The 27,395-nt window shown below is 37.0% G+C and overlaps 1 protein-coding gene and 1 non-coding gene across 3 annotated transcripts in view; both read left to right on the top strand.

The window, feature by feature from the left end:
• The window catches only part of LOC129751883 (lachesin), a 338,054-nt gene that overhangs the window by 211,795 nt on the left and 98,864 nt on the right, over nt 1-27,395 (top strand). For both annotated transcript variants that reach the window (XM_055747642.1, XM_055747641.1), the window contains exon 7: nt 4,920-5,068. In XM_055747642.1, the coding sequence (XP_055603617.1) occupies nt 4,920-5,068 (149 nt within the window). The remainder of the gene's footprint in view (nt 1-4,919; nt 5,069-27,395) is intronic.
• LOC129758898 (U6 spliceosomal RNA) lies at nt 12,415-12,521 on the top strand. Its single transcript, XR_008740122.1, has one exon. It is a non-coding gene; the product is annotated as a U6 spliceosomal RNA (small nuclear RNA).

The raw sequence follows: 27,395 nt of genomic DNA, 5'->3' as shown, positions 1-27,395 counted from the left end.
CGCGATGCTGTTTTTTTTACCGCGAAGAAATCTAAACTAAGAAACTCCGATGCTGACGAAGTTTGACTGCGTGGAAATGGACGACGAAACCTACGTCAAAGCCGACTACAAGCAGCTTCCGGGACAGGAGTTTTATACGGCAAAAGGAAGGGGAAAAGTAGCAGATATTTTCAAGCACAAGGAACTGTCAAAGTTCGCGAATAAATATCTGGTTTGGCAAGCCATCTGTACCTGTGGCTTGAAAAGCAGCATTTTCATAGCTTCCGGGGCTGTCAACCAAGGAATTTACGTGAAAAAGTGTTTGAATAAACGTCTGCTGCCTTTCCTGAAAAAACACGGTTGTTCCGTACTGTTTTGGCTGGATTTGGCATCTTGTCATTACGGTAAAAAGGCCATGGAGTGGTACGCCGCCAACAACGTGCAGGTGGTTCCCAATGACATGAACCCTCCCAACTTGCCAGAGCTCCGTCAAATTGAGAAATACTGGGCTATTGTCAAGCGGAACCTAAAGAAGACCAAAAAAACTGCTAAAGTCGAGCAGCAGTTCAAGGCAAACTGGCTTTCTGCGGCGAAGAAGGTGGACAAAGTGGTTGTACAAAATCTGATGGCAGGGGATAAGCGTATGGCCCGGCAATTCGGATTTTGAAAAGCGGAAGCCTAACTGAATATTTTTCCTGAATTTTTTACTAATTAAACTTGAGAAAGAAATTTAGTTAGATTTTTTAAATAAACGATTTCACCGATTTACATGCGTTTTCCCTTGACCAAATTTTGACCGTATCACCCTTTACATTTGAGGCAGGCATATACAGAAATTTTTGATTTTTAAACGTAAATATTAAAGAAAAATAACTTGTTTGGTCCTCAAGCAAATCTCATTTCCACAATTCGGTCGCCTGTTGAAAGTATTGGCCACCCATGCTCTAAAGCATAAAATATTATACTAAGACGAAATCGATTCCTAGACAATATTTTAAGTTGTCTAATAAATTTCTGCAACCATGTTCTACGTTCATAGGAGTCCAGTACGGGGTTTAAAAATATAAAAAACATGCAACATTCCCCTTTGCAGAAAAAAATTATCAAAAAATGTTGAAAAAAAGGGATAAATCTAACCCCGGATTACGATACCTGGAATGATTTTGCGTGGATTTTGTTGAATGTTTTATAAATTTGATGCATAAAACATAACAGTGTAGATTATTAAAAGTCTAAAAAAAACGGAAAAATGCTTTGGAAGAAAGACTTTAGACCAGTTACCATATGTTTAAAAATCACTTAGTGTCTAAGAAAGCTGAAGTTTTTTTTACCTATGAAAAAAATGAAATGCATGATCGGATCCATATAACCCTAACCGACTAATTGTCTTTTTTTTGCTGGGTGACTCTGGTGACCATATTCAAACATAAAAAAAGAGGGAATTGGAGAACTTCTTATTTTTGTAAAAGTCAGAGAATTTCGTTCCTATGATATCGCTTCGAGAAAGTACAGTTCGGGTCATATAGACCCTAACCGCAAACAAGGTTGCCGAAAAAAAAATCTGTGTTTTTGAGAAAAAAAAATTTGACTTTTTGTGATTTTACCCAAAAATTCTGTGATGAATTTCTGTGATGCTATTTCCGTTAATTCCATTGAAAATTGATGATGAATTGGATCTTTTTAAAATTTTAGTTAGGAATAATCAATTAACATTACCAATCGTATAATAAGTTTCTTGTACAATGTAAGCAATCTTTATTTTATTATGGCAAAAAAAAAAGAATTTTCGAGTTCCATTTAAATTTTAAACATCTTGTCAAATCTGTGAATATCTCAAAAATCTGTTTTCTGTGACACAGATTCTGTGATGAAAATTTGCTAAAAATTCTGTGAAATGATTGATTTTTCTATGATTTCGGCAACCTTGACCGCAAAGGAAGGTTAATCAGTATCAAAATTTCAAGTCAATGGTTTTTACCAGTAAGTCTTTAATGAATTATTCAAAATTATGTTCCTAATTCTAAATTATTTGCATTAAAATAAATCCATGCAGTCTAATTTACAAATTTGAAACCCATATTTTCGAAACACCAGAAACCAATAAAAGTGAGAATAAAAATAAACCAAAATTTAAGGCTTTGAATATAGGAATTAGTGCTCAGAAAAAGAATACCTACATTAAATATATAACAACAGATTTGACAAAAAAAAAAAGGAAATCTGAATTCTTATATGAATTTCAGATCAGAAAATATTCACGATTTTTTGTAATACTAATTGTTTATTAATGTTCATCTGAATTTACATTATTTCGTCGTTTCATTGAATTTGCAAAAATATTTGATCACGTTTTTAAAATTGAATTCCCATTTAGGAAAAATGTTATATGCATTTTGAATTTAAGAAAAGTTTTTCAAAAAAACATAGTTGATGGTTGAACTAATTTTGATAAAAAGGAGAAAATAAATAAATTTGATTCCAAGCGTGCCAATGATCGAATTCAGCCATAAACTCATTCAAGATTCTTTCAATTATCAGAATAAAATGCTTAAAAATTTAGTTTTTGAAGTTTCTCAATATTACCTGTGTATTTTTTTTAAAATATGATGAAATATGATTCATCACTGAAAGCTTACACTAAAAAAAGTGCAGGTTTTTGTGCAGAAATTTTATTTCGAGAAAAATCAATAAAAGCTTATAAGATTAAAAAATCAGATATTCAAAGTTTTGCTGTAAATATTAAAAGCTAATTTAGCCTTATAGCTGTTACTTCGAATCATTGGCTCTTATTCTGTGCCGCACGTGAGGTGACGAAATTCGAGTCCGTTTTATGTCATATTTTGTCTATCACCTCTAGTTTTAGGAATTATGTTCGACAAGTTATGTCGTGAGACGGAATACTATGTAAATAAATAAATAATCACCTCTAGTTTTAGTGAGTTTTTAATTCCAAAAACGAATCAAATTTGAGTGAAAACAGTAATGATTGATAAATGATGAACCATGAACCAAACCTACATGAAAAACAAAAAATAATTCTGAATTTGTTTATAATCATTTACTGAATCAAACAATAACATTTAGCATATTTATTATAATTTCAGAGATACAATGATCTAAAACAGTTAAGTTCTACATTTTATTTAATTTGAAAAGAAACATTAATTTTTGCTATTTCTAAAAAAGTAAAAAAAATAGATTTATTTCATTCAACAAATTTGTTGAAGACATCTGTTTTTTGCTTTAAAAACATTAAAATTCAATTAAGCTTAAAATTTCTTTGAAAATTTGTTCAAATTCTCAAATTTTTAAGAATGAGGAAAAGTAAACAGAAAATTCTATAACTTTTTACCGCATAAGTCAAAATTTTTGGGGGTCTTTTTTAAAAGAGATTAGTGAATTTGTTTTGTTATTCAATATTTGTAGTGTTTTGAAAAATTGTTGAAAAGCGCAGAAATTTCTTAGTTAATATTCAACCAAATTATAAAAGATTTAAAAAACATAAGCTGATAAAATAAACTGATTGCATATTTGGACTAAGGGCACCTAAATTTACCAAAATATCTCTTAAATTCTATACACTTTGAAAAAATGTGAATTTTGTAAACCCCTAAAACCCCCTTTGTTCGCACAGCCCTGATCATGGTCTCAAATTTTCATCCAGTCATTTGAAACTTGACTGCTTTAGGAGTTCGCAATCGAATAACTTTTTTTGGCTGCCAAAAAAATACTTTATAAGTTTCAGGTTGCTGTGAAAGTCAGTAAACAAAACATTCAGACCGGTCTGCATTACTGTCAAATGAAAAAAAAAATTTTTTTCGATTGAATATTATTGCTTTCATTTTCATGCCTTGTTGAAAATCTTCAAATAAGTAAATTATTGGTCTTAAAATTTAAATTATTAGAACGTTTTTTACAAAATAAAGCTTTGACAGCTTCTTTTTAATTTGAGAATTTTTTGTTGCTTGTAAAATCGATTCCTCTTACTTAAAAAAAAGTTAATGTAAATATTATTAAATAAATAATTTCCCAGTTAGTGAATTTTTTCCTCTCTGAAACAGTTTACTTTCATAGAAAAAACTAGATGGAGTCACATAAACATTTCATTTTTCATTTTCGTTTAAATTTGAAGATCTTGATTTTCATTTCAAAATCATCAGGTGCACTTTGAAAATCATTAACGCCATCATCTTTTCAAACACCGTTAAATTTCAACTGAAAGCATTGCAAATAAACTTACAGTAGTAAGCTTTTGCCATTCATTTGACAGATTTTTGTGTAGTGAATGTGAAAACTGGAGACGCTGGCCTTGATTTTGGGTATATAAACACAATATTACCACAATAAAATTATATTCACCAGAAAGGCGAGTTCATGCCTTATCAAACTCGGAAATTTTCGTTGGATAAATTTACAGCTCGTTCTGAAAAATCCACTTTTTGCAACTCATTGTATAATAAACTATTTCGTTTGTAACGTTAAGAAGATTCAAGGTGTGCTCAAAAGAAATTTCGTTTCAGAAATTTAAAACATTTTCAATCTCTAATATTCCTGGAAAATAAACCCAAAACAGAAATCATTTGCAATACCATTATGTTACCATTATATCTTTTTCTTCTGCCATTCAAATGAAGTAGCTACCATTTTAGTTATCTCGGCCAAAAATTTTCTCGTTCCAACATTTCATTTCTTCCCCACGGTCAATAGACGTCAATTTTGTCGGTCTATTGACGTCTGAGCTTTTTTTTGCCCCGGGTTGTATCCTGCACTTCATACTAATCAAGTCGATTCTTTGAAATTTTGGAGTCGTACACGTATAACTGATTGTACCTAACTTTTTTTTTTCCATTCCGTTTCATTTCACCTTTCCAATCGAAATTCGTGTAACATGCTGCCGTCTGCCACTTTCACCAAAACACCGAATCGACCGCCGCGCGTAGACCAAAGTATGGAATCACCGAGGAACGGCACGGATTCCGCACGATTATGCGCCTTGTGGTGAGATTTTTTTCGCCGGCCGACGTCGGGACGTATCACTGCGTCAGCACCAATTCACTTGGGAAGGCGGACGGAACGATGAGACTGTACGGTAAGTGGGAAGGGAAAGGGGGGATGAAGAAAGTGTGGGTGGGGAAAACCTCGACAGCCCTAATAACTCCCATCCATTTGAATTCCAGTCTATCCCGCACCTTCAGGACAGTAACGGTTAAAAATTTACTTACATTCGGATATTGAAACTCAAAATTTACATCGCTTATAATTATTAATTTGTCTACTTTTTTATACTTTATTGATAAGACCTGAAGCATCTTCATGGATAGAAATTTGAATTAATTTATAGGAAGAGCAATAAAAATTTTGGAAACGATTCATTCAGTCCTGAAATCCAAAAATTAGAAATGTATTGCTAATTTTAAAAATGTATCTTTAAACTTTAAACACTTCTTGATTCTTGCAGTACATTTCATGTAAACAAATCTTTAACCTATCTTTTCTATGTATGCAAAAAAGTATCTAAATATGTATGTTTTTTTAATTTTAGCGTTTGACTGCTCACTTTCAAGCTGTTCAACCGTAGGATGAAAATTAAAAATAGCAAAAAATCACTTTAGATAGCCATTTTTTGACATTTTTTAACTTTGAAAAAAACAAATTTTGAAATTTGTGAAAGCTCTAGCAAGCAAAACCTGCTTTTTCAAATATTTTCATTGATTTAAAATATTTATTTCGAAATGGCAATAACTTTTTTCGTGAAAGACTTAGCTTCGTATCATGTAAGCAAAAAATGAAGCTTAAGATTAGGCTAAACCAATCATTAAAGACAAACTTCTATGCAAGCTTATTTATATTTTTTGGATGATTTAATACGCAAAAATTCCTTCTTCTATATAAATTTCCAAACAAATTGAAAAGAATTGCGCTTATTCAGGAATTCACATAATCATTTCAAATTTTACACCGATGCACTGTTGTCAAAAATGCAAAAAACGTGATCAGAGCTTATAACTTTTTTAGTTTACATTTTAGAATATTGGTGTCTTCGGAGAAGTTTGTTAGTAAAATCAGCTATATCATAAAAAAAATCTGATTAATCTCCCTACAAGTGAGATAAATTTTCTTACTTCTCTATCATAGGTTTAAGCTGTTAAATGTCTTCGACAAAGTTATTCAAAATTAAATTTTCTACAACTTTGTCTCAGTTGGCAAGTTTCATAAATAGTTATTTTCCAAGCTATAGGATAAATAAGAAACTTAACCTCTAAAAATCAGTTTATCAGTGAAGCAGCAACTATCACGTTTTTCGCATTCGTCGAAAAAACATATGGAAGCATCATAATGTCATTTTTGCAGCGATCTAATGAACAATGAACACTGATGCAATATCACACCTTAAGCATCATCAATTTTTGATCTTCAAACTCTTGAAAACAACACTTTATAATAATTTTCTTTGACGAAGATGTCAATTGTTAGAAAACACCTGAAAACGATTTTCATTACTCAGAAACATGCATTTTGTTAACGACTTTATGACACAATTGGTAAAATGACTGGCAAAACTGTAACTTATCAATAAAATGATAGACTATCACATTCGAATTATTTTTTGGACAAGTGCACAGTAGACCGCTGCAAGCTTTGTATGAAAATTTCAAATTCTAAAATTTTTACACCTCCCATAACTTTTTTTTATTGGTTTTGCTGCCAGAAATAGCAATAAAAATTTTGGAAGCGATCCATTCAGTCCTGAATTAGCGCAACGAGTTTTAATTTTGTATGAGAAGATAAAAAATTTAATTCTAAAATCACCAGAGATGTACTTTAAGTTTCAAATATTATAATTTTGGATGAAAAATATTTCTTGATTCTGGCAGTGTAATTCATATCAACAAAGCACAAACCTTACTTGTACCCGAAAACAGTTATTCGATGTTAAACAATAAAAAAAATCAACATTATTTTTTTTAATTTTTGCGTTTTTGTCTGCTTATTTGAAAGCTGTGTAACCGTAGGATGGAAACAAAATATCTCTAAAAGCGTCTCGGTGGTCGAGTGGTTAGCGTTGTAAGATGGTAATCGCTGATCCACTGATGGCATGGATTCGATTCCCATCTCGGTACTGGGTGTTAAATGTTAATCTTAAGTTGTCCACGTCATTTATTCAGTCTGTAAAGCCTACATCGGCTAAGACGGTGTATGTCTTTTTAAAAGCTGCTTCGCATTGCCAGAGAATTTAATGATTTATATATCCTTTGCAAAAACATTTCATGCAATTCAAGACACGAATGCCACAAGGATGATAAAGTGTCATTAATAAAACCTTAAAAAAAATTCATGCAATTATTATCAACTCTAACAACCCAAGTCTGCCATTTTAAAATAATTTTCAATGGATTCAGATTTTTTTATTTTGAAATGGTTATAACTTTTTCCATGAAATTCATAGCTGCTTGTCATGTTAGCAAAAAATGAAGAAATAGAATAGTCAAAACCAAAAATAAAAGACCGACTTCATTTCAAGCTTACTTGAATTTTCTGGATGATTTAATGTACAAAAATTTCATCTTCCATACAAATTTAAATACAAAATTGAAACGCCTTGCGCTAAATCAGGAATCATCCAAATCATATCAAGTTTTACACTGACGCTTAATGACACATAGTAGCAAAAAGTCATTTTTTGCAGCGGCCTATTGCACAGTGGCTCGATTGAGCCAAACTCGTTTTTCATTACAATTGGAAACTTTAGTCAAGCACTTTTTAAAGAAGAAAAGAAATAAGAAACGAAAAATTGAAAATATTAAATATTATAGACGTAGAGCAAAAGCTTTAGGAAAAGGAAGATTTAATTTTATTTTTAGCTGAAGTTGAAAGTTTAAATATGAATTTTTTTTTCACAGAAAACGAGAATTTTTTTAAATTTTTGAACTTTGACCAGAGATTTAAAAATATTGCCCTAGCTCCACTCTAATATTATGTGGAATAGATTCCCACATTTTTCAACTGGAACATAATGCAAATTGGGTTGTATTTTTGTGCCATTTTTGGAAAACGGTTTCGAACAGTAGAAGCACTTTTTCTTCAAATTTGACTTCTGAGCAAACAGTCTTTCGGATCACGAGCTAGATTGATTTCTAATTGGATTTGAAAATTTTGTTTTCTCGAAAACTCATTCAAAAACATCCCTCTGATATTTTGAAGCTATGGCAAAATAAATTCCAATATTTAATCAGTTATTGGTTATTTTTAAACGAGCACAAACATGAATGAAACTTGTTTCTGCGAAGAGATTTCTTTTTCTTAACTCTGGGCGTACATCTTCCACAAAATGATGACTAGCATCTTACAAATGCTTAACACTAGCCAACAGAAAGTTCACTATGTATGACATGACCAGGATTCGATCTCATGCCCGCTGGCTTAGAAGACTTGAAGGCTATCCTCTACGCCACGGGCTGCAGTTCTCAGGAGTTATCAGGAAAAACTCCCAAAAACACGATTAAATCGCGGTTTCTCAAATACTCTATTGATTTTGACCAAATCATAGAACCTATTTGCTGGTCAAAATTCATGAAAACCAATTTAAACATTAAAAATCAATAGAAACATAAATAGTAATATAAAAATGAAATCAATCAGTAGAATATTGACATGAAGTGTTTTGCGATAAAACAAACAATTGATTTAAAAAATGACATTTAAAAAAGCACACCTTCAAACTTACTTTACAAATTTTCATAAATATTTGCGAATTTGTTTTAAAAAAAACTCTTATCTTATAAGCAATATTTTTATTTAATGGTAAAAACAATACAGTGGATAAAAAATTGAAAAATTGTTAAGCACCACATCTGGAATTTTTGTAACTGATTAGATTTAATTTTATTTGGGTAAAATTCAAGCTCACATATGCGGTGACGACGCGAAAACTGCAAGTTTTTGTGAATCGCTGCCTGCGGAACATCATCCGCGCTTGGTGGCCTGGCAACTAGATCTCAAACGTTGAACTTCATCGCCGGTGTCATCAAAAGGCGCTAGAAATCGAGATTCGGGAACGTAAGTGGAGATGGATTGGGCACACGCTGCGAAGAGATGAAAACGAGATTTGCAGAGAGGCGCTTGACTGGAATCCAGATGGGCATCGAAGAAGAGGCAGGCCCAAAAGCTCGTGGCGGCGAAGTCTAGCCGCTGAAATCCGCACAGTTGACGAGAACCTTGGCTGGCAGCAAGTGAAGACGCTGGCTCCGGATCGCCAGCAGTGGAGATCTTTTATCTCAGCCCTATGCGCCGGTCAATCGGCGCTGGACCCTTAGGTTAGGTAGGTAAAATTCAAGCTAATTAGTTCAGTTGAGCTCCAATTAACCATCATAGGATATGGAACATTTCGCAGCAAGCTGTTAGAAAATTTTAACACTGCGAACCTCTTACCGAGCCCATAGAATGTTTCAATTCCTTTTGGTAAAATTAATATTTTTTTTTTTTGAAATAATGAGTTATATGAAGAGATGAATCACCTCAATTTTTTGTGTGTTACTTTTAATTTTTCGGCCTTATCGGTGAAAAGTGATGTCCTTTTTAGTAGGGACATATGAAGGTTATGGATTTTTTTTTATAGATGGGTAGAAGGTTCATTTCATCAAACCTTCTATCTATCTATAAGGCTGATAAACTAAAAGTAACAACTAAAAAGTTATTTTCGGTAGAGCTATGAATATTGAACAATTTAAGTCAGTTTCACGATTTTTAGGAATTGGACCACTGTGCAGCACCAGGCTCAAGGAGTTTGTTCAGAATAAGCCCACTTTACCCTAACTAGTAATTAATTTTTTCTATTTGATTCTGCAATTGTTTATACATACCTCGTTCGTTTTTGGCAACACGCTTGTTAATTTTGTGTTGCCAAAGTTGAAAATGGCCAAAATTGAACGGGTTTCCGAGATTTTTTATTTATTTTTTATTATTACTTAATAACTTACTTAATTACTTGAAGTACTAAATGATAGTTCAATATAATGAATGCCTTAAATTTATTAAAATTGCTCAATTATATAAGTCGTGAGCATGGAAAAACATTTTTTTTTTTTACAGCTTAAAGCAAATATATTTAAGCTGATCTAATAAATTAATGGTAATATTCTGTTTTACATCTATGTTGATTAATTTGAAAAAGATTATTTGGAATGTTGCCAAAGCAAATCAAGAATTTGACTTGATTAGTAAACTGAGTCGATTTGGGGTCAGTTTTGAATTTCTTAAACCCTGCTTCGTCTTGGTCCAAAACTCATCCATCATTTTTTGCAATATTTTTAAATAACGTTTATATGAGTAAATTTGAACTTTTACGTTTGTATGGAAAAATTGAATATTTTGTACTGAAAAATCAACATCATTTTTGTTTCGTCTGTGGAACCGAGCCAGCTGATGATTTTTGTGTCCATTTATAAAATTCCTTAAGGAAATTTTCCGCTGAACAACTTTGTCCAAGACCGTAACTTCGTATCTTATTAGACAAAAAAGTTATTAGCTGTTGAATAGGGAAATGTCTGTTGAATAGGGAAATGTCTTTTCACACTGATAAACAATAAATTCAATTGACATCACTGCAGGGTTCCTAGCAAGGTATTGCGTGGCTACTTCTCATGCAATTCTTCGCGAGGCTCAAGCAGTGATGTTAATTGAATTTATTGTTAATCAATGTGAAAAGACATACCCCTGTTAAACCGCTAAAAACTTTTTTCCCTAATCAGATACGAAGTTACAATCTTCGACAAAGTTTTTCAACGGAAAATTTCCTTAAGGAATTTTATAAATTGGCACAAAAATCATCAACTGACTCGGTTCCACAGACGAAACAAAAACGATGTTGATTTTTCAGTACAAAATATTCAATTTTCCCATACAAACGTAAAAGTTCAAATTTACTCATATAAACGTAACTTTAAAATTCTGCGAAAAATCATGGATGAGTTTTGGTCCAAAACGAAGCTTTTTAGACCCCAGGGTTTGCGAAATTCAAAAATGACTCCAAATCGACTCAGTCTATTGATTAGGTCGTATGAGTCACCTGACTTGTTTCGAGGAAATCACAGTAGAAGTTTTTTAAATTTTTTTAACTCTAGTATTTCAAATATCGCTCAGAAAGGTCTGGAAATTTGGTATTCGATGAAAAATAAATGAGAAAGAAGCTAGAATCTCCTTTTTCTGCGAAAAGCGCGGCAATTGTAACACGGGCCCTGTTCAACTTTCATCCTACTTTAGATAAGCAGTCCTCTATCCACCACTTTAGCAGTCTGGAATCGATGCTGCATACAAGTATGCTGCCATCAAGGATGGTTGGTTTGGAGTCCTTTATGAATTTCTCGAACCTGGGGTCTTGAAAGCTTCGTTTTGGTTCAAAACCCATCCATGATTTTTAGCAGAATTTTTGAGTAACGTTTACATGAGTTAATTGGGACTTTTATGTTTGTATGGGAAAATTTAATATTTTGAACTGAAAAACAAACAATATTTTGGGCTCTTGTGTGGAACCGAGCCTGCTTATAGTTTTGCCAATTTATTAATTTATTAATTTTTCCAAAGAAATTTTCCGCTGAACAACAAAAAATCGACATAATCTTTTTTGCTTTATTAGATACAATGTTACAATCTTCGACAAAGTTGTTCAGCGGAAAATTTCCCTTGGAAAGTTTATTAATTGGTACAAAGCCATAAACAAAATTTTCAATTTTTCCATACAAACTTAAAAGCCTAAATTTCGTGAAAATTTCATCTAAATCATACTTACAAAATCATTGATGATTTTTGAACGAAAAAAAGCTTTTAAGACCCAAGGGTTTGAGAAATTCAAAAATGACCCTAAATCGACTGAGTCTAATGTACATTAAATTTTCATTTCTTTTTGCATTGCATGTTACTTCCAGTGCGTTTTATCTAAAACTTATGGTTTTGTTGGCTGCCACTGTGATGAAAATATTTAAAATGCAAAAAAATAGTTTTATCCACTCAACTTACCGCGCTTAAACGTGAAGAAGTTTGTATCACTGACCGTATTTATATTACAGGGTAGCATAAACTACATTCCGACGATATTGTTTCAACACTTACCGGAGCATTTTCTGAAAAAAGGGGTAAGGGCGCAAAAACCAACTTGACGAACTTTTATTCTGCGTCCTTAGTTTGCACGATAATCTTGTGCAGTTCCAAAAGTCGCAAAAACTAAATTGCACTTGAAAAAGAAAAAATTATGATCCGTCCTAAATTCAAACAATTATTAACAAGTTATTTTTAACCAAAATAAACCAAGTTTTTACGTAATATAAAACACATGTTCGCCATGAAAAAATCAATTTTGTTCATATTGGTTCAATCGACCTAATCAAAACAAACTTTAGGAATGTTTTCCGAATCAATTGTTGCCAAAATCGAACGGTGTCTGTTCAAGCTTCGGCTGAACAAATACTAAAATTCGAACGATACAGAGAAGATTAGCATGGCCCCTGAGCAAGGATGACACGCAAAATCGTGAAGCGAAAAAAAAATTAATTTAATGCAGTTCTAATTGCGAGTATAAACTGCGGACTGAAGCATCAAAATGTTTTTATGTCCGAGTTTGGCTGCTTGCTATACTGAGCATCCAATCATCACCGAAAAAAAAACAATTGTTGCCAAAACCGAACGGTGTCTGTTCACTTATTCCTTCATTTCATGACTCTTTATTTTTCTCGGAAAAAAAATCAATGGGCAATTATACGTAGGTACATAAAGGAAAAAAATAATGAAATTTTCTAATTTTTTTATTTGGTGTATTGTACGAAAATATTAATTGCTCAAATCTGCATCAACGTGAAATGGTTACTTTTTATTCTAAACACAAAAAATTTGACAAAAAAAGATTATTTTATACTTTTCTTGAGTTACTCTAGTTTAAGATTAAGAACTTCACAAATTAAGTTCCTAGACAAATCGAGTATCAAAATGATTTTTTTACAAACACAACTTTTCTGAACATAATCTTGACAAAATCTACACTTTAAAGGTTTTCTTGGGATAAAATTTTAGCTCTGGAAATTCTTCTTAATACGTCACACAATGAGGCAGGAGCTATGAAAGCTTGGCCAAAACCCCTTTTTGTAAATTTTGAAAATTAAACATAAATTTATGCTTTTCAGAAACTGGACATCACACCGATCACAAATCTGTAAAACATACCCATCTCAAAATTCATTGTTGATTGTTTTATACATTTTTTCACGTAGATGAAGTTGGGGTTTGATGCTGTTGCATTTTATCCCAAAAACAAAAAAATATTTTCAATACTCCACACAAATTATATTTCTTAAGGAAATAAAAAAATAAAAGCATGGATGTGTTCAGAATAATATGAAATTTATTTATTTGTGGTTGAAGAATTGAAAAAGAACGAAATTTTTTTTCGAGCACAAACGTAAAACGCTAAAAATTTCGAATTTTTATCATATTCGGACATCTGGAAAACATGTTTCCCCACTTGACCCCACTCTCATTCCAACTCAAACATTTAAAAGGAAGTCTCAACTATCCAACAAAACCAAATCTAATTGCCACTTTTTGCCAATTAAAAAGTTATTCATATTTAAGTGAAAGTGTTTTTGGACAATTTACGTACTTTTGGGATTGCTATTCGGGTAAAATAGCAAGAACTCGACAGTTTTTGCTTGTTTTGTCAGAAAAACCATGTAAATAAATTAATTGCTAAAGTTTTTCATTTTAAATATGATTGGTTATATGAATCAGAGTTTTTTTTTCTTCATTCTCTACCTTTTCAATTGATCAAAAGTCCCAAAACAAAGTTTTTATTATCTTTTTACTAAAACCTTTCGATGGTCTAGTTTTCGACATTCAGTTTTAGTTTTCGACACAAAAAGTTTTAGTTTTTGACAAGCATATTTCCACCTCCTTTGTTAGCTCAGGAATATGAATATTTGCTTGTTTGAAACAGTATAAACATACCCAAGAAGATTGGTGTCGAAAAATAGATTATTAGGTGAATTTTCAGCGCTAGTTTTCGACAGCTCAAAAAACAGTTGAAATTTCATTGAATGTTAGTAAAAATATAAAATAAATTACCGAAAAGATTGATTTCTAGAACCTTATCCATCCATTGATTCCTTTTACATTGCATTTAATCGAATAAAATGGGAGTTTTATCGTGATTCAAAATCATTCTTATTTAATCGATGGCATTGAACTTGAATGGTGATTTAGAATGTTACTTCTTAGTTATTAATTTACTACTATTCAACAACTTATTCAAAGAATTTTTATATTCAACGTATACTAAAGTGGGAGAGTAAAAATAGAAAAATATGAACAAAGAAAGCTTGAGCCACCAAATAGAAAGACAAGCCTTTCCTTAAAAAACTGTCGAAAACTAGCTCCTGTCGAAATCTAGAGTATCTACCCTAATGTTTTTACCAAAAAAGCTTTAACTCCATGGAATTTGAAATTCAGCTCATTTAGTTTTTTTTTTGAAAAATTTATTTTTCTCTTCTTTATTTTGATAATAAGCCGGTTTTTCAAATGTTTTTTTTTTTATCTACAGACAAGCAGATATGATTCTACCTTCTCGTTTTTGGATTGATTTTTTTCGGCGATTCAATAATTTAACTGCTGTGTAGTTTACGTTTCGGTTTTCTTATTTAATTACAACCATCTTCAGTAAACCGAAACGTAATCTACAGGGCAGGTAAATCATTGAATCACCGAAAAAATTAATCTAAAATCGAGAAGATATCAACAACTGTGACTTAAATATTTGAAGATATGATTCTTTGAAATATAAACTTTCTATGTATAACTGTTTCTTTTTTTTTCTATGAAATGTCTCTACAACATTCGTTCAACGGAAAAAAAACTAGATCTTCTTGTTTTACTCAAAAATAAAACATAAATTATTTACAAACTGAATGTTTGAATATTTAAAATGCAATCATATTTTATTGCTGTCGTTTTAAGCTACAGCCTAGTTAATCCATTAGCTACTTATATAAGGTAGCAATATGAGTTTTTTGGCTTATTTACCTGAACTGATTTGTTCTGTTAAGGAGCTCTGACCTCGTGCACGTCTTTTTTTATTGGTTTGAAGAAAGTTTGGTTGATTTTTTTTCTGAAGTCTTTTTTCTCGAGGTTTGGTTGAAAATGTTCCAGAGAAGAGACTTAATGCCCAACTGTAGTTCGATTTGATTGCTGAATTCTCGAGTTCTAACAAAAAAGGTTTGAAGAACCTCTTAGCTGAATGAAACTATGATTTCAAAGTAGTCGAAGATTCCTTTGAATTAAGCTACAGTATTTGAAAGACCCAAATACTAGTATTTCACTAGCTACTTGCTAGCATCCTCAGTGGGTTATCGACTGAAGAAAGTGTATCATTTCCCTCCCTTAAATTGTCCAAGCGAGGTAGCTCTGAATTATTTGTAGGTAAAAAGAACCTTCGAAGGTTCTGCTAGCAAGTAGCTAGTAAAATACTAGTATTTGGGTCTTTCAAATACTGTAGCTGAATTCAAAGGAATCTTCGACTACTTTGAAATCATAAATTTTCTTTTTAATTTGTATGGAAGCATTCGTTTCATAGATGGAATGAGTTTTAAGCCATCATAATAAACGATTTTTCGTACCTCGAAATCCTCAGAGGTCAATGGTTCAATTTGCTCGATTTGTAACTTTTCTAGTTTCTTCCCGTTGTTAGATCTTTTGTGGTTGCTTGATTAAATATTTTTAAGAAATGTAGAAATTTTGTACCGTTTCTATGAAATCTCCTTCTTCCAGAAAAGAGATGGGTCTCAAACTAGCGTAAAAATAACATGCATTCCTCTTTTGACAAATTTGGATCCATTTGCATTATTTATTCAAAAGTTGTGCAGATATTCAAATTAAATTGTATGGGAGCCCCCCATTCTCGTGAAGGGAGGGATCTCAGACCATTATTTACCTTTTTAACTATCCTAAAATCCCTTACATGAAAATTTTCACGCTGATCGACTGAGTAGCTTCCAAGTTATTTGGAAAATCAGCTAAACAAAGTTATCTAGATCAAATTTCACAACATCTATTTAGATGATAAAAAAGTGACATTAAATTAAAGATTTTGATCTGATGAACAACTTTTCAAAAGACTTCAAGCCAGTAGGATTTGATTGGAAAAAGTTATGATGTTTTGACCATCGATTGGTCAGGTCTGTCCCACTGTGCGTCATAGAATTCAAATAAGTCATAGCTCGGTTTACACGGACTTGCCCGAATATTTCATAAAAAAATTAAGAAAAGTCCGGTTTGGTTGCCAAAAATGCCAAAAATTCGATGAATTGTCTTGTAACGGGTTTCAATGAGAAAAAAAAATTATATTTTATCTATTTCAAGCTCAATTTATAGGCATTTAATCGTAGAAAACAGTTTTAAGATATTTTAATTTAAGACCAAGTAATTAATAATGTAGAAAATTTTCATTTTGATAAAAGTTTCCCCGGAGATCAAAGTTCCCTCATTTTACGGTACACTTATTTTTAAAAATTGACTTGGTTTAACAAGGAAAAAGAAAAAAATTCAGGTGACTGTACAAGAGTTTCGGACAGTTACTGTGAAGCGTTGAAGCTTTCGAATCCTTAACATTCCCCGAATATCCGCCCACGGTAGCTTGGTGCTGCTACCTCTTGTGGAAAGGTTCGTCATCCATACCTGAATTACTTTTCTCAATCGTGACCTTCAGCTTTTCGTCACCAACACCAACACAAATATCCTCATCGGCCGGCCGCATCCACAAGAAGTTCTCCACGGGAATCCACACGCGGAACCCGGACTTTCATTCGTTTCGTTCTTTCACTTATTGGTCATGGGGTTTTATTTTCCTGTCACGTTCCATATTGGCACACTCACTCAATCGGTGGTCCCTTAAGAAATGCCGAGGAAGGTTCCACGATGAAGTTCTTCTTTCTTACTTTCTGCTGGGGGAGAACTAAAAGTCGCAAAATAAAAGCAACAAACAAAAAAAAAGGAAAGAAACGTCCGAAAGGACTCCGAGCCAGAGTGACTTTGGGGCCTCCGAAAGCTCCCGGCCATCGTGAAAGTGTATCAAAAGCATTTCAGCTGACTTGTGTTCGGGGAAATGTAATTTGTCGCACAGGTAAAACGCGAATGGCCGTGTCATTGCCAATGGATTTTGGCTTAACATTTTCTTCCCTGCCAACCTCCCAGCAACATGGCGCTAAGTTTTTCGGGGGCCAAGGAATACGAAACTGAAATGATTTGCGGTTTTGGCGCCCGAGTGTATTTTTTCCTCAACAGCAAGGAAGCTAAATTTGTTCCGACATTGATCCTAGTGTTAATCGAATTGTGGGGTTATCTCTTCTCAGAGGTTTAGGAAGGAAAAGTTGTGTCAGCAGATGTCAAGATCTTGACAGTAACTGAAAAAATTAACGTTTCGGGGAGTAGTTAGTTTGATATAAGTCAAGGTTGAGGGGATAAATTAAGCAAAACTTTTTGCGGCTAATAATTTCTTGAACTTGATTGGAAATAAGTTTTCTGGCTTCCAAACTTTATTGACGCTTTTTGTGACCCACTTTTTGCCATGATGAAGTATCGATAGCCATTTCCGGAAACTCCGATGAAAATTGCGCTTAAAATCAATATCAGCTAGCTGAATAAGAACCATCTAGCTGAAAATTGAACTAGGAACTAGGACCATATAAAATCACTTTTATTGATTTTTTTAAAAGTTAGAAACACCCTTAAGAATTTTTTTTTTAATTAAATGGGTGAATTTAGGTTCGAGACCGGTAGTGACTCGTGAAATAAGACAGTCCTAAAATAATTTATATAAAGTCTCCTTTGGGTGAATTTTGAGGTTAAAAATTTAGAGCGATTTGAAGCATTGCTAAATCATATTCAATTAAGCTGAAATTCAGCACGGTAGCATTTTTTTGGATCAATATAATAACATAAATGATCGAGTTTTGGGTTTTGACAGGAATATTTTCGTTACCAGTTTAGTTTTTTTTTCAAATTAGCCGTTGAGGTAAAAAAAATATTAAATTCATGTTTTTCAGCCTCACGACATAGCCTGATAAACAATATTACTCCAATTCAATCGGTCCATGGTAACCGTTCTCCAATTTCTCGGGCATCTCACATACGCCAGATCACGCTCCACTTGTTCTAACCACGTCGCTCTTTGCACCCCTGCTCGAGTGATTTGCAGGATAGTCGTCCGGCATTCTCGCAGCATGTTTTGCCCAGTGTTTCCAACCAGCTTTCATCACCTTCTGGAAACTGGGTTCGCCGTAGAGGCACGCGAGCTCGTGGTTAATCCTTCGTCTCCACACTTCGTTCTCCTGTACGCCGCCAAAGATGGTTCTTAACACTCGTCACTTGAACACCCTGAGTGTACACAGGTCCTCCTCGAGCAATATCCACATCCCGTGTCCGTGGAGGACAACCGATCTAATAAGCATCGTTGAGCGCAACGTTGAACTTCATACAGGAATCACCCCTCATGCGTGATTTGAATGAACTCGACGCATCACCCAAAATTCGGACATAGCACTGGGTTCCATCTATTTTCGCCTAAATCAGTCTGGCCAGCTTCCCGAAAAAGCCGTTCTCGTCCATGATTTTCCATAACTCGTCACGTCGATCATGTCGTATGGGGCTTTCAAGTCGATGAATAGATGGAGCGTAGGGATTTGGTGTTTACGGCATTTTTGGAGGACAGTTCTTCCATGAAGCCAATGAATCTTTACTTACACTTACACTTTATGTTCCCGTGCAGTCCTCAGGTGCATAGGGCTGAGGTAAAAAAGCTAGCGTCTTCACTTGGTCCCAGTCAAGACTCACGTCGACAGTTCGTATTTTGGCGGCGCTTCGATGTCCTTCTAGATTCCAGTCAAGCGCCTCTCTGCAAATCTCATTATCATTTTTCTGCAGCGTGTGCCCTATCCATCTTAACTTACGTTCCCGAATCTCGATTTCTAGCTCCCTTTGATGACACCGGCGATGTAGTTCCTCATTTTAAATCTAGTTGCCAGGCCACTAAGTGCGGATGATATTCTGCTGTCAGCGGTTTACAAATACTTGCACTTTTCGCGTCGTTACCGCATATGTGGAGCAGGTTACGCACCCGTAAAGCAATACGGATTCTTATTTTCGTTCTTTGAGATATCTGACGTGAGCACCATATGTTCCCGGGATGCAAATCGGCTTTTCTGATCCGGGTTTCGATGTCTTTCTTGGTACCACCATCAGGCGTTATCTGGCTACCAAGATACTGGAAGCACTTCACTTTCTCAACCTGTTGCCCAGCTACCATGAAACTGGAGAGATTTCCTGTGTTGATCTCCATCGACTTGGTCTTTCCAAAATTGTATTTGAGACCTGCTGCCTTGGAGCTTTTGGTGAGGTCGTCAAGATTACTCTGCATATCCGGTGTTTGGGCAAGCAAAACAATATCGTCTGCCAGGTCAAAGTCGTTCAGTTGCGCCATTGCTGAAGGATTCGACGGCAATCCTCGGTTGGGTGAACAGTCGATCGATACAGTCAGAATCTTAGCCATAACAATTAGAAAAAGTAGTGGTGATAAGATACATCCCTGTCCCACTCCAGCTGTTTCCGGGATTGGATCGCACAAGTCACCGTCGTGCCAGACCTTGCACGAAAACACCTCGTACTGAGCTTCTATGAGATGGACTAGTTCCTCTGGGACTCCTCGTCGTCTAAGTGCAACCCAGATGTTTTCGTGGTTCAGTAGGTTGAATGCTTTTTCGAAATCATCGAACACCAGCAGGAGAGATTCGTGGAATTCGTTGATTTGTTCCAGTATTATTCGTAGCGTTGTGATGTGTTCCACACATGATCGTCCGGATCGGAATCCAGCTTGTTGCCGTCGGAGGGTAGCGTCTCCTGGATCCTGTTCAGGATCACTTTGCAAAGTATTTAGAGGGTTGTATAGATCAACGTTCTGCCTCGCAAGTTACCACACTCTGTCAAGTCTCCTATCTTTGGGACCTTAACGAAAATACCCTGCATGCAGTCGGCCGGGAATGTTGCAGTATCCCAAATGTCAGTGAAAAGACGGAGTGTGCTGATAAGGCAGGGTCAGCAGGGATGCAATCGATCCCAGATGCTTTGTTGGATTTCATGTCTTTGATGGCCGCTTCTATTTCAGCCAGCTTCCGAGTTAACGTCATTTATGCGACTTACTGTTGGTGTTTCGAGCTGTGGGTTTTGTTGGCCATCGCTATTTATGACTCCAAAAAGTTGTTCAAAATGCTCAGCCGAACGCTTGAGCTGATCTGTTCGATCTGTTAGCAACTGACCTGCTCGGTCTTTCAGTGGCATTCTAGTCCTTGCACCACTAAGGCGGCGAGAAATATCATATAGTAATCGGATATCTCCAATGGTGGCGGCTCTTTCTCCCTCTTCGGCTAGGGAGTTTGTCCAGGCTCTCTTGTCTCGTCTACAAGCTCGTTTAACTGCCTTTTCCAGCTCTGCATATCGTAAGCGAGCCGCTGCTTCGGCTGACCCGGTACATGCCTGCTCAATTCTGACTTTCACCTTTCTCCAATCATCGATCATCCTCCAAGTTTCATCCGACATCCATTTACTGTTTCCTTCACAAACTTTACCGAGAGTACCATGGCTCGTCGTGATAAAGGCGTTCTTGATTCCACACCCCTGTTCTTCGACTGTTCCGTCTGTCGGCAGCTCCGAGGCTCGGGATTCAAACTGTTCAACGAATGCCCTTTGCACCTCTGGATTCTCCAACCTGCGGACATCGTATCGATATCCGTCTTGCTCCTCCGTTGGGCACGCACAACTCTCAGTCGTATAACGCCAAGGACAAGGTGATGGTCAAATGCAATGTCGAATCTGTTTGCTTGTGAAGATAGGCGACGGAGTAGGATCCGGGGATCGCTCAGTAGTTCTCACAGTCCAATTTGTCGACCTTCTTGTAGATGGGGCATATTACCCCCTCCTTCCATTCCTCCGGTAGCTGTTCTGTTTCTCAGATCCGGACCATCGACCGGTGTGTAGGCCATCGGCCAACTTGTCCGGCCCCATTCTGACGAGTTCAGCTACGATGCCATCCTCACCATCCAATTTGTTGCTATTTAGCTGACGAATGGCTTTCTTAACTTCACTCATCGTTGGGAGTGGCTCCATAACATCGTTGACTACGCCGGCGATGTACCTTTCCCTAACGTCTTGGTCTCTTGCATGTGCGTCGTTCGGGTGATCATCTAAGAGCTGCTTCCACCTTTTGATCACCTCACGATTGTGGGATGCGTTAAGTTTCTGATAGAACTTTCGTCTTGCTCCAGCTTCTCTAGCTTGTCCTCCTCCAGGCGGCGCTTTTTCTCCTGGAAATTTGGACTCGCTGCCTTTTCCGTTGTCGGTGATTTTCCACGCTTCGACGGGTGTTTCTCTGCACTACTGCGGCCAGCGTGGCGTTTTCTTCATTCGTCACCCTCCTACACTTCTCGTCGAACCAGTCGTTCCGTCGAGTTCGTTTCAATGCCCGAGGACGTTCTCCGCAGCACTGTTGATGGCTGTCTTTATAGTTTCCCAACAGTCCTCGAGAGGGGCTTCGTTAAGCTCGCCCTCTGCCGGCAGCGCTGCTTCGACCGATTGCGCGTAGTATTCTGCGACCTCAGATTATTTCAGTCGTTCGATATTAAATCGAAGGTAGGTTTTTAACTACGGATCTTCACCATCACATGGTCTGACTCGATGTTGGCGCCTCGACAGGATCTGACGTCGATGTGCCGGCTGTCTATCAAAACCTTTGTCGATCTGTGATTGCGTTAGGTACACAGCAAAAAAAAATCTTAAAGTATACGCAATCTAAAACACGAGTGATCTACTTTTTAACCAGTGTAATTGAAAAGTGATTTAATTTTAAACTCTTTCTGATCTATTTTTGAATCGTTGGTATAAACTTAGTTTTTTATGATGTACGTTTACACGCTCTGATCTAAAAATATGTCTCAATATAAAATTACATCGAAAACAATGTTAAATATGGCAAATCCATTGTTTACCTTTTTTTCTAGCGGCATAAGTTTTTCCACTTTGATTAGAGATGGTGGATTATTGTACAAAAAGCCAAAATTTCTCATTCGCAGTTAATGTTATTGTTGATACTTACGGTTTCGGCAGAGGAAATCTGCCGCTCCGTCGGCGAATCCAAAACAGTTTGTTTTGGTTCCGCATGCTTTGAGTCAATTCGCAATTGAAATAATAGCGGTAATGATTGATGATGACAGCTGATGATGGTAAACACGGTACAAATGTTTACATCATCACACTGTGAAGCCAAACAACTCAATTTAGGTTCGTGATAACTCACCAGTGTTACCATATATTCTGAGTAGTTAGTTCAGAATATCACACGAAAATGAGAAAACTAATAAGTGAGGATATCACTTCAGTGAATCATGTAAATAGCTATCGCTTATGTTATAAGTAGTTATTTAAGGACTTGACGAACGAAAAGAATAAAGATTAACTCTATTCCACCACTGAAACCTGCGTTGTTACTCAATTGTCAACAGGTTATGGGCCCAGATACGTCTGGAGAATCGGAAAATGAGTTAGTGAGAGGGGTACTCTCAATACTTGCGGTTAGCAAGTTTATCAGCGACCAGTGCAGAAGGACAAGCCAGGTTGTGGGGCCAGCCACCAGCCAGAGGACCACCGAAGAGGGCCAGCTAGCTGATGGAGAACAAGCCAGCGCCGAGACGAGCCAACCTAGGGTCCCCGAGCCAGCGGAGATGGACCAGCCAGGACGAAAGCCAGGCAGCCAAAAGTCCACGACCAGCCAGGAGTTACCGCCAGAGCCCGGGGAGGGTCGCGGATTGAGAGGGTTACTCTCGATGCCGTCACGAGCCACGTTGCGGTTAGCAAGCGTGAGCTCACGACCGACGGCCGGGAGGTGTCCCAGGATCCGCAACCGAGATGGTAAAGCGTCGATAGGTCCACCCCGGAACAATTGGGTGGAGCTGATAGCCGAGAGGGTTATTCTCGTGCTTTGGCTATGCGCTGCGATCAGCATACAGCAGCTGATCCTAGCACAGATGACCACGAGCGCAGAAGATCGCCAGCACAAAGGCCACAAGATGCTCCAGGTCAGCCAGAAGGTGCCACTGGAGTTCGTGGCCGGGAAATCGGGTTCCGAGAGGGTTACTCTCGATGCCGACACGAGCCGTGCTTCAGTTAGCAGCATGGTTTCATATCCGACGGCCGGGAGGAGAACTCTCGGGATCTGTAACCGGGATTGATCAGGTCCGAATGCTCCAGATGGAGGATTAGCCCGGATCGGAGATTGGAAGAAACTGTTCGAGAGGGTTACTCTCGTAATGTGGAGCTATGCTGTAGTCAGCACGGGTGCGCTTATCCAAGCCAACAGTTTGATTTTTCTGTGGCTTAGGAGGAGGTATTTTCGGCGACGGTTAGTTGCCAGAAACTTTAGCAACATAGAGTCAGATTGGACGTTTGTTGCTGAACTTTGCGCTCCGGCCTTTTGTAGCGATCAAAGAGTTGGAGTCAAGATCATTCTCGTGCTCTGTAGCTATGCTGCGTATAGTATGCGCGAGCATGTCTTCGATGGATGGAGCTGCTTCGGGTGCTTCGGAGGAGATGGTTCGGGCGATGGTTAGTCGCTAGCGAATTTTTTTTTTTTTTTTTTTTTTTTTTTTTTTTTTTTTTTTTTTTTTATTATTTATTCATTCGATTTGCAGCTAAGAAGTTTTTCAACTGTTGAAGCCACCACACTGGTGAAACATTTTGTGTGCAAGTCTTACTAACTAACTTTTTTTTTGTAGATTTATAATTCACCAATTTAGCTCTTAATTATTATAATTCAAATGGAACACCGCATCAGAGTTTATGAGGGAATAAAAAGGGAATCAAAAAAAGGAAACTAGAGAATATTTTCTATTAACAATTGTTATCTGGTAAATCATGAACGTCACTAATTTTCAATGCATTTGAGTTTTCATCTTTTTTTATGAAAACAGAACCATTCGAGAACCAAACAAACTTATAATTGTTATCATTCCTAAATTTTCTCGCTATTCCCAGCAGCCGTTGATTCAAGCTCGTTAGTCGGTGGTTAAAGTAGATTCGTTGGTCGATGTTCAGTCCTATATCGATGCAGCTTAGCGGTTTTGCACGACCCATCTTCATGATTTTATCCTTCAGCGAAACGGTTAAGAAGCGAACCAGGATCGGAGGTACACCTCTTGCATTTGATGAAGTTAGACGCGTGATACCAATGATTTCGTGGGAACTGCAGGATAGCCCCAACGCACTCAAGATGTTGCCGAACAGGTTATCGAGATTTTCGTTCACTAGCTGCACTACATTAGAGATTAATAAGTGACTCTCTATGGAACATTGTTTTATTTTGTTTAGCTCATAGTTCAACTCCTCAATATGCTGTTGTGCTTGAGCTTGATCATTCTTCAATTCGGTTATTTCTAATTTCATTGATGAAACCAACGTTTTCTGATCATCAACAGAAATTTTAACGTTCTCGAATTCATCCGAAATAAATTGTTGAGAGGACTTAACTTCTTGAACTTCATGTTGTAGCTTTTCGATTGACTTCTCAATATTTTGCGCGATGTTATCAATCCGTGAATTAGTTGATTTGCTGGCATTCATGATATCCTCTTTTATCATGCGATGTAATTCCAGAAGAGTAATCTCTGAACCACCCTGACCTGCATCCAGCTCATGATGATCATCGCTATTCATCTCACTAGCGGTTGCTTCAACTCTTTGTTTTTTTCGGGTTTCTTGTTGCTTGTCCGGTGAGAGCGTATCATCAGTAGAATTGTTTGTTTGCAGCTTGTTTTTGTTGCGCTTCGTCATTCCGTAACAGTGAGAGTCTTGCGATCCCGAAATGATGACCAAAAACAATGGAATGGAGATTCACCAATTGTTCAACACAGAAAAAGGCTTAAAAATTAACAAATTTAAGCAAAACTGGTTGTACTTCAATTGTCCGGGGTAAGTCGGAAGTTTCTTCAAAGCCTTGCACAAATTTTCCAGAATTCATCCACTTCTTAATTTCTGAGGCATTTTGGATGAGTCCTGTGGATCGAAGTCTAGCTAATTCACCAAGCCACCGAGAAAGGACCCTGTTAGCAACAAGAGATTGTTTGTCTGGGGTTACCAGAAAACAACATGCAAGATATGCTGTGCGTTTGCATGCTGAGGTTATCAGCCACCAGAATCAACGAAGATTCGTCATCGATTCCTGTGCCAGTCAGCATACGTTGGGAGACGAGAGCGACTACGAGAGTAGCGATGGCGAAGATGACGATGATGTTCCAGATTCCGTCAATCCCGAACCGGCCCAGAGACGCAGTCATCGAGCAGGAGAAGCTTATCAACGCTACGTGGCTAACGTAGCCGCTGATGATGAGGAAGAGCAACTTCAAATCGTCAGCAAGCTCAAGGGCCAAAGGGACTGCTTTTTTTCCGGAAGACCACCGCAGCCATGAAAGGAACGAGATTCGGGCTGAACGAAGTGAGGTTAACACTGAGCAGCCGTTCAACGATTTGATCGGTTGTTTGCATTTTTCGAGGCCGAACATCAGTGCTGCGATTGGCGTACTATGCAACTATCAAGCAGCCCTGGATGAGAGCGAAATTTTTTGAAGTGGTTAGCATAACCCAGGTTACAGGAAACCCATTTTGTTACTGGTACGAATTGCCGATGGACGCAGCTAAACGATGGTGAGGTTATCACCAAACAACCATTCAAAGAATTGATCGGTTGTCTATAATATCTGGCGACATCTTCGAGGCCAGATATCTATGCTGCGGTTAGCGCACTGAGCAAGTACCAGGCCAGCCCGGCGGATAGGCACTGGCAAGGCCTGAAACGTATTCTGCGATACTTTCGAGGTACGACCGATACGGCGAGAAACAATAGCGGTAATCAGTGAATCAAATTGTCGCTGATATTGTCTTGAAACAAGCGACAAAGTCGGCGTGTAGTTTTGTCTTTATTTTCTCTATGTGCGACAACCTTTTGTCACTCCCGTATGTGTATCATGACAAAATGAAATAGGCAATCAAGAATTGTCGCGTCGTTGAGAAGATAATGACAAATTCTAATGTGAAATTGTCCTGAAATTTAAAACTTGGGACAATCCGCTTCGATTATGTGACTAATCTATCTGATTTCGTAATAATGAATAATTATGTGATCAGATCATAACCTATCTGAGAAGAACTCTTGGGCCTTGGCCTAACATTATAGGAAAATATATTTGAAGTGGTTCAGGGCAGGGACACTAGGTCGTGGCCATGGCCAATCTGGCCGGTTCCGGAACGCAAAATGTCAAACTTATCGTATTGAAGCTTCCGCCATATGAATTTAAAGCTCTTGGTCCTTTCATGAAAGGAATCTTTAGGAAAAGCGATTCGGGGATACTGGGCCGTGGCCATGGCCAAACTGGGTCGTGGCCATGGCTAATCTGGCCGGTTCCGGAACGGAATATGTCAAAGTCATCGGATCGATACATTCGATATATTGATATAAAGCTTTTGACCTGAACATGAAAAAAATCGATAGGAGAAGCAATTCGAGAACACTGGGCCGTGGCCATGGCCAATCTGACCGGTTCCGGATCGAAAAATGTCAAAGTCATCGGATTCAGACTTGCGACATATTGAAAGAAAGCTCTTGGCCTGAATATGAAAGGAATCGATAGGAGAAGTGATTCGGGGACACTGGGTCGTGGCCATGGCCAATCTGGCCGGTTCCGGAACAAAATATGTCAAAGTCATCGGATCGAGACTTGCGACATATCGAAAGAAAGCTCTTGGCTTTTTCATGAAAGGAATCGATAGGAGAAGCGATTCGGGGACACTGGGTTAAGGCCATGGCCAATCTGGCCGGTTCCGGATCGAAAAATGTCAAAGTCATCGGATTCGGACTTGCGACATATTGATAGGAAGCTCTTGGCCTGAATATGAAAGGAATCGATAGGAGAAGTAATTCGGAGACACTGGGTCGTGGCCATGGCCAATCTGGCAGGTTCCGGATCAAAATATGTCAAAGTCATCGGATCGAGACTTGCGACATATCGAAAGAAAGCTCTTGGCTTCTTCTAAAAAGAATCGATAGGAGAAGCGATTCGGGGACACTGGGTCGTGGCCATGGACAATCTGGCCGGTTCAGGATCGAAAAATGTCAAAGTCATCGAATTCAGACTTGCGATATATAAAAAAAAAAGCTCTTGGCCTGAACATGAAGGGAATTGATGAGAGAAGCAATTCGGGGACACTGAGTCGCAGGCATGGTCAATCATATTTCGTTCCGGAGCCGGCCAGATTTGCCATTGCCGGGACTTGGTGCCCTCGAATCGATT

The sequence above is a fragment of the Uranotaenia lowii genome, chromosome 3, assembly GCF_029784155.1.
Source record: "Uranotaenia lowii strain MFRU-FL chromosome 3, ASM2978415v1, whole genome shotgun sequence".
Classification (NCBI taxonomy): domain Eukaryota; kingdom Metazoa; phylum Arthropoda; class Insecta; order Diptera; family Culicidae; genus Uranotaenia; species Uranotaenia lowii.
Note: the sequence above shows the minus strand (reverse complement) of the source record. Positions and strands in the feature narration are given on the sequence as shown.